The sequence below is a fragment of the Labeo rohita genome, chromosome 2, assembly GCF_022985175.1.
Source record: "Labeo rohita strain BAU-BD-2019 chromosome 2, IGBB_LRoh.1.0, whole genome shotgun sequence".
NCBI lineage: Eukaryota > Metazoa > Chordata > Actinopteri > Cypriniformes > Cyprinidae > Labeo > Labeo rohita.
In genome coordinates, this window is record NC_066870.1 from 37,558,033 (window position 1) to 37,566,736 (window position 8,704).

Genomic DNA, 8,704 nt, shown 5'->3' on the forward strand with positions numbered 1-8,704 from the left:
TAAACAAATGGTTTGAATTTGATTTATTTAAATATCACAACTTTGCTAAGTATTATTTTTGCTGAATTAGTGCCCAAGCAAATGCATGTTTAAAAATACAAAATTCATTATTTAGAATTTTTTTACATTTTCTTCTTATTATTTATTTATCTTTTAATATTCTTTTTTTTTTTTTTTTTTTTTTTTTTTTTTTTTTTTTTTTTTAATGTTTATATTTTAATAATTTTGTTTAGAAAAATCACAAATTTCTGTACAGCTAGGAGTGTATTGAGTTACATTACTGATGTGATTTATTGCAATTACAAAAAAAAAAAAAAAAAAAAACCTGGAAAATGTAGTATTTAAACAAATTGTTTTAAATTTGATTTATTTAATGTCACAACTTTGCTAAGTATTGTTTGCTCAATTAATGCCTAATCAAATGCATTATTTGGAATATTATTATCATTTTTTATTATTATTAATTATTTATTTTTGAATATTCATACTTTTTTCTTTTTGGCATAGTTTTTTGCTGGAAAATGCAATGTTATGAATAACATGGTTTCTCAAGATGTTAACTGATGGACTGGAGTGCTGTGGATTACTTGTGGATTATTGTGATGTTTTTAATCAGCTGTTTGGACTCTCATTCTGGCGGCACCCATTCACATCCATTGGTGAGCAAGTGATGCAATGCTACATTTCTCCAAATCTGATGAAGAAACAAACTCATGTACATCTTGGCTGGCCTGATGGTGAGGACATTTTCAGCAAATGTTTATTTTTGGTTGAACTTTTTCTTTAAGTCATAGGCTGTAATGGTTGTACAGTTGTGTTTTGGTTGTTGCATTATACAGTATCTTTATTATAGCACAAGAAAGCCGCTCGTGTGGCTTCCGACTGCAGTATTTTAAGTGCCAACAGCCTGTTTTTATCTGTTCTCTCAAATCCGCAGGGTTCGGCACGAACAGCACAAGCCACGTTTGTATTTGTGTGCTTTATAAATATATAGGGTCAAATAAACAGGTGTTTACTTTTATATTTCTTCTTCTTCTTCATGCAGTACTTGAGTATGTGTACTGCTTTGTATAATCGACAATGAGAGCATGTGTGATATGATTTGGAGAAAATTTGAGCTTTAAGAGTGGCAAGAACTCTTTTCAAGGACTCAGTGTCTGTCATAAGGTGCCATCATCGTTTCTGCTTGTAAGTGCTCAGATTGTCTTACTCTGACGTGAGAGCCTTATTTTTCCACACGCATCTTAGGTTTCTCCTGCAGCTCTTGATCGCCTGATTATACGATGATGACAGTATTTCATTCTACACTATTAAGAGTAATACTGTGCCGACCGGCTAACGCAATCAGCTGGAAACTCCGGAGCAAAGTCTCACAATATATCATGTTCTCTGAAGTTAAAGGAATCCTGCTGAATAAATTTGTTTTACATTGAATTACCTGTGTGGTTTATTGCATTTACTGTACATGTGCTCAAAACATCCTGGCAAAGTAACATTTAAACCATTGGTTTAAATTAGACTGACTTAAGTATTATATTTGCTCAATAATCGCCCATGCAAATGCATGTTAAAAAATACAATATGCATGCTTTAAAATGTGAATTTTTAGTACTTTTAGTTTTCTGTGCATGCATAATTAAATGCTGGCAAAATATTTAAACAAAATGTTAATCCTGGAAAATGTAATATTTAAACAAATGGTTTGAATTTGATTTATTTAAATATCACAACTTTGCTAAGTATTATGTTGGCTGAATTAATGCCCAAGCAAATGCATGTTTAAAAATGCAAAATTCATTGTTTAGAACTTTTGTGAACCTGTATTTGTATTATTATTTTATTATTTTTTTTTAATAATCTTTTTTTTTTTTTATATCTACTTTCGATTGCATAAAGTTGCATAAGTTTAAGTATTATATTTGCTCAATTATTGCCCATGTAAATGCATGCTTAAAAATACAAAATGCATGCTTTAAAATATGAATTTTTAGTACTTTTAGTTTTCTGTGCATGCATAATTAAATGCTGGCAAAATATTTAAACAAAATGTTAATCCTGGAAAATGTAATATTTAAACAAATGGTTTGAATTTGATTTATTTAAATATCACAGCTTTGCTAAGTATTATGTTGGCTGAATTAATGCCCAAGCAAATGCATGTTTGAAAATGCAAAATTCATTATTTAGAACTTTTATAAACCTGTATTTGTATTATTATTTTTTTTATAATCTTTTTTTTTTATATCTACTTTCGATTGCGTAAAGTTGCATAAGTTTAAGTATTATATTTGCTCAATTATCGCCCATGCAAATACATGTGTAAAAATACAAAGGTTAAAAATACATTTAAGTATGTTTAACTTAAAATAAATTAAATTTGCTCAATGCCAAAGCAAATGTACTTTTAACTTAAATGCATTGTTTAAAACTTTAATCTTAAATACTTTTATTCTGAATTAATAAAGTCTTGAGTCATTTAAAAATGACTCAGTTTTGGAGATTCAATTTAAATGGTTACATTTTTACATTTTCATTGTTCTCACGTGGAAAATGTTTAATGGACATCAGTCAGATATTAGCAGCTATTATTATTAGATATTAAGTTTGTGAAATACATTTGTTTTACATTTAACTAGCACATGATTCAGTTCATTTCAGTCATTCACATTTCTTTTCTGCATTATCTTTGCTCAAAAAATACCTGAGAAAATATTTAAACAAAATGATATATTTTTAAATATGCTTAATTTTTTTTTTTTTTTTAAATTACAGTTGCTTGATTAATGTCAACGCAAACATAGTTAACATTTACTAAAATGCTTTATTTTCATGTACATTTATACTATTTACTTTTTTTTTTTTTTCTTTTTTTTTTAAATAGTTAATACTATCGAAAGTCATTTTTTACAATTTGCATTAAATTTTCTTAACAGACATTGAATTTTTATTAACATCAGTCTTGGGTCATAATGGCTCATACCTTAAAAATAAACGCAAAAACATCCACATTGTTTATTCTTTTTATTTACCATTGCTTAACGCCAAAGCAAACATCGTTTACATTTACTAAAATGCTTTGTTGAAAACCTTTTTTTCTTTAAATACTTAAATTCTTAAGTATTATTCTAAATTACATTTATACCATTTAACTTTTTTAATTAATATTATTGAAAAGCATTTTTTTACTGTTTGCATTGAAAAAAAAAAGCTTAACAGGCATCAGTTTTATTAGCTTTCTATTAACATCAGACTTGGGTCAAAACGGCTCATTCCTTAATAATAAACGCAAAAACATCCATGTTATGAATTATTTGTAATTACAGTTGCTTAACACCAAAGCAGCCATAATTTACATTTACTAAAATGCTTTGTTGAAAACGTTTTATTTTTTTGCAAACACTACATTTGCTAAAATGTTTTGTTGAAAACGTATTTTTTGCAAACATACTTTACATTTACTAAAATGCTTTGATAACTTTTTTGCAAAGTTTATATTTACTTAAATGCTTTGTTGAAAACTTTTTTTTTTTTGCAGTTTAGTTACAGTTTACATTACATTACTAAAATGTTTTACAAAAAATACAAAATTTTCAACAAAACATTTTAGTAAATGTAAACTATGTTTGCAAAAAAATACTAATTTTTCAAACACTACATTTACTAAAATGCTTTGTTGAAAACTTTAATACTTTAAGTATTATTTTAAATGTACATTTATACCATTTCGTTTTTTCAAAATTAATACTACTGAATAGCATTTTTTACTGTTTGCATTAAAAAAAAAGCTTAACAGGCATCAGTTTTATGTTTTATATTAACATCAGACTTGGGTCAAAATGGCTCATTCCTTAATAATAAATGCAAAAACATCCCTGTTATGAATTATTTGTAATTACAGTTGCTTAACACCAAAGCAAACATAATTTACATCTACTAAAATGCTTTGTCGAAAACGTTTTATTTTTTTTTGCAAACACTACATTTACTGAAATGTTTTGTTAAACTTTTTTTTTTTGCAAACATACTTAACATTTACTAAAATACTTCGAAATCTTTTTTGCAAACTGTTTACATCTATTAAAATGTTGTTGAAAATTGGATTTTTTGCAAACACTACATTTACTGAAATGGTTTGAAAACTTTTTTGCAAACAGTTTATATTTACTTAAATGCTTTGTTGAAAACTTTTTTGCAGAGTTTACATTTACTAAAATGTTTTGTTGAAAACCTTTTTTTCCCAAAGTTTACATTTGCTAAAATGTTGTTGAAAACTGTATTTTTTTTTGCAAACACTACAATTACTAAAATGTTTTGAAAACTTTTTCAAACATACTTTACATCTACTAAAATGTTTTGTTGAAAACATTTATGTTGCATTTTTTGCAAAAACTTCACATTTACTAAAATGCATTGAAAACTTTGAAAAAGTTCATATTTACTTAAATGCTTTGTTGAACATTTTTTGCAGTTTACATTTACTAAAATGTTTTCAACAAAACATAGTAAATGTATACTTTTCAAAAAAGCATTTTAGCAAATGTAGTGTTTGCAAAAAAAACACAAAATTTTCAACAAACACTACTTTTACTAAAATGTTTTGTTGCAAACTTTAATTCTAAGACTGTTGTGACTAAATATTGCACAAACTCTATGTTTACTGCCTTTGCAAAATAAGCATTTCAGAATGTTTTGTTTTTGTTTTAAAACAAACTCAGTTTCCAAAACTGAACCAGTGATTACATTGAATTCCACTGGATCCATTTGAAAATGTCCTGAAAACAAAATGGTATATGAAACTAAATATAATGAGCATCTCTAATGTTCATTTTCACACAAAGATAAAGGAAAAGAACGTGCAAGTGCAATATTTGGCAAATGAACAGACAAATTCCAGGCATCTGTTTTCAACATTTTATTTGAAGTAAAGAATCTCCTGCAGCTCCTGAAACACACAAATGCTCCAGTCTACTTCAGCTTCTTCTTGGGACGCAGGTTGTTGGTGTGGCCGCACTTCTTCTTGCGGCAGTTGACGGCACGTGGGTGCAGACGGGCGTAACACCTGAGACCACAACATCACTTCATTACATTATATTCCCAACACAATGATCATCATCAACACATGACCTACATGAGAGCATCACTAGACATTAAGAGTAAAGCGTGTGCTCTTACTTGCGGCAGATCATCTTCTCGCAGTTGTATTTCTGGGCCAGCTGTCTGAGAGACGGCTCGATGATGCCTCCTCTGAGACGCAGCACCAGGTGGAGGGTGGACTCTGAGGGGGGAGACATAAGATAAATACAGGAGCTGTCGAGCAACTGCTAATGCACGTTTTTGAAAGCGGTTTTCTTTTTAAAGCCAGTCCAGAAATTTACAAACCTTTCTGAATGTTGTAGTCTGAAAGCGTGCGACCGTCTTCCAACTGTTTGCCAGCGAAAATCAGACGCTGCTGGTCAGGTGGGATGCCTGAGGAGAAAATAAACATGTTATGGTCTGAAGATCAAAACTGAACAAATCAAAAGTTCAGCAAGCAAGCAGAACATAATTAACTCTCATGTAGGGTTCTGAAGTTTTATGAAGCTAATTAAGACTTCAAGACCTTTATTAGACTAAGTGAAAATTTATAGAGTCCTTAGATCAAGATACTACAGATGAAAAATGACTTGCATTTTGTTTTCTGAGAAACGTATGAAAATGAAGTGCAAAATGTAATGAATAAAAGCCAACAAGCTCAGAAAAAAAAAAAAACTTCACATCTTGATTTAAGTATGTTTAGATATTTTGTACTAGAAAATAAAAACAGAACAATACATCTTTTTGCATTACAAAAAATGAATTACATAATACATACACTACCAGTCAAACGTTTTTGAACAGTAAGATTTATAATGTTTTTTTTTTTTTTAAAAAAAGCCTGAATTTATTTGATTCAAAAACAGCAAAAAAACAGTAAAATTGTGAAATATTTTTACCATTTAAAATAACTGCCTTCTATTTGAATATATTTTAAATTTGAAATTTATTTCTGTGACCAAATCTGATTTTTCAGCATCATTACTCCAGTCTTCAGTGTCACACGATCCTTCAGAAATCATTCTAATATACTGATTTGCTGCTCAAGAAACATTTATTATTATCATCATCATTATCATCAATATTTAAAACAGCCAAACATTTTTTCAGGATTCTTTGATGAATAAAAAGATCCAAAGATCAGCGTTTATCTGAAATAAAAAACTTGTGTAACATTACACACTATACTATTAAAGAGTATAAGTATAATTTGGAAAGAAATTACAGAAATGTGTACTTTTATTTAGTAAGAATGCTTTAAATTAATCAAAAGTGATGATAAAGACATCTATGATGTTACAAAAAAATTCTATTTTAGATAAATGCTGTTCTTCTGAACATTTAAAGAAATCTGGAAAAAAATTCTACTCTGCTATTTTCAACATCATAATAATAATAATAATAAAAGTTTTTAAAAATTATTTCTGAAGGATCATGTGACGAAATTTCAGCTTTGATCACAGGAATAAATTACATTTTAAAATATATTCAAATAGAAAACAGTTATTTTAAATAGTAAAAATATCTCAGAATTGTACCATTTTTTCTGTACTTTAATAAATAGAGGCTTGGTGAGCAAAAACATTAAACACTGTACTGTTCAAAAACTTTTGACTGGTAGTGTACATACAAGTTTTTTTGCAATATATTTAAGCCTTCCTGCATCTTTAAGACATCTTTAAGGCCTTAATTACTGGAAGGGCAACTTTAAACTTCTTAAGTCCTACAGAAACCCAGTTTACACCGCCACCAAATTCAGTGCCATCAACTGAAGTTCATACATACCCTCCTTGTCCTGGATCTTGGCCTTCACATTCTCGATGGTGTCGCTGGGCTCGACCTCGAGGGTGATGGTCTTACCGGTTAAAGTTTTCACAAAGATCTGCATTTTGCCACTATATAGAGAAAAAAACAATATTACTGACAGTCACTGAGAACATCAAGCATCAGCATCTGTCAAATGCACTGATGATCACAGGAACAGAAGCAGCAAAAATACCACAGATCTGCATTATATCTGTTCTGTTAGAACAAGTACCATGGTAAAAATGAAAATAATAACGATTATAAATCAGTATTAGCCGTAAAACATTGATACATCCATGATTTTTGGACATGTACCATGGTACCTTTGGGATACCATGAAAATACCATATATCCAGTACTGAAATCTATCAAAAACAACAATTAGTGAAATAGTATTTGAGTATTTTAACTTTACTCCTCATAATAAATGAGTTTTATGTCATTCAAACACTGACGGAGACCCGTAATATTACAAAATCCTGCTAACAGAATATCGTATGCATTATCATGTAAAAATACGCATGTTTAATATCGCTTTATTGTATGTTTGGTGTGAAATCGGCGTGTTCTGGCAGGAGTTTCTCTCACACACACATGGCAGAAGCGCCATGACACTCCATCACGACACATTCAACTTCAAACCACACAAACGCCTCTAAATTCACCACACAACCAGCTTTAATCGCACCATTCGTGAGCATAAACATCTAATGTAGACATTCACACAAACATAAGGGTGAATAAAGAGAGAAAACATGTCAAAATTAGACAATCGTGCGGATCGTAACTCTCACCCTCGCAGTCGCTGCTGATCCGGGCGGAAAAAGAACGACGCGTTTCTCGTGCGTGAAGTTCGTGTGTTTTTGAGCGTTCAAGCGGCTTTACCGCCGCCTGCAGGAGCGGAGCGGAACCGCAGCACGCCGCTGGGACGGAAGAAGTTTTCAAACCAATAAAAAACATGTTCACCGTATTCATTAGCACGTGCTTTCCTTCAGCATTTTTGTGACAAGCTGTAATTTATTGTGTGTGTTTATATATTGTGTGAATTTGAGTGACGTTTGGTGTTTAAAACTCGTTATATACATGTTTTTGTGTTTATATTATGTAGCTCTGAGACTGTTATGAAATATGAATTAATAAGTAAAATTAAATGTAGAATTAAAATGATTTGTTAGTTAATTACTAATTAATATTTACAATGATGTTTCTAAATGTAATAATAGTATTAATAACAATATATATATATATATATATATATATATATAACAATTATATAAAATATATAAATAACAACTAACTATATATATGAGATTATTATAAAATATTATTTAATAAGTAAATGAAATGTAGAATTAAAACTGCGGTGTGATTTGTCACAATAATTGAAAATCTATATTATTTATATGTTATATTTATAAAAATTATATATATTTATATTATATATACACAGACAAGAAGCTGAGATTAAATCTTATATATACAATTAAATGTAGAATTAAAACTGCTCTGATTTAATTTATTTGTTAATTGTTGATTCAACAATTTAATATTTACACGAATATTTCTAAATTTATAATATTTAATAAGAATATTTAGTTATATATATATAAAAAAGAAAATATAGTTAAAAATGATTATATTATTAAAGATTATATATATATATATATATATATATATAAAATACTATATAATTAATTTTATATAATTTTTATTATATTTTTATTATATTTTATAAATTAATATTATATAATTAATTCATATATAATTATATAATTAAAATTAAATGTACAATTAAAATTATTTGTTACAATTATTCACAAATTAA

General features: G+C 28.5%; 1 protein-coding gene across 1 annotated transcript; it reads right to left on the reverse strand.

Annotated features, from left to right (window-relative positions):
• Positions 1-4,897: 4,897 nt before the first annotated feature.
• On the reverse strand, positions 4,898-7,784 carry uba52 (ubiquitin A-52 residue ribosomal protein fusion product 1). Its single transcript, XM_051135590.1, has 5 exons — positions 7,674-7,784; positions 6,859-6,968; positions 5,380-5,466; positions 5,173-5,275; positions 4,898-5,059 (listed from the first exon to the last, which is right to left on the reverse strand). Exons 2-5 carry the CDS (start codon positions 6,959-6,961, stop codon positions 4,966-4,968), a joined length of 387 nt encoding a protein of 128 aa, XP_050991547.1. The 5' UTR covers positions 6,962-6,968; positions 7,674-7,784; the 3' UTR covers positions 4,898-4,965.
• Between the last annotated feature and the right edge of the window lie 920 nt (positions 7,785-8,704).

Excerpts from the sequence above, each read along its gene's own strand:
- uba52 (XM_051135590.1), bottom strand. The coding sequence starts at position 6,961 with ATGCAGATCTTTGTGAAAACTTTAACCGGTAAGACCATCACCCTCGAG. Across the intron at positions 5,467-6,858 it reads CAAGATCCAGGACAAGGAGG|GCATCCCACCTGACCAGCAG; the intron begins GTATGTATGAAC and ends TTTTCTCCTCAG. Across the intron at positions 5,060-5,172 it reads GAGAAGATGATCTGCCGCAA|GTGTTACGCCCGTCTGCACC; the intron begins GTAAGAGCACAC and ends TTGTGGTCTCAG.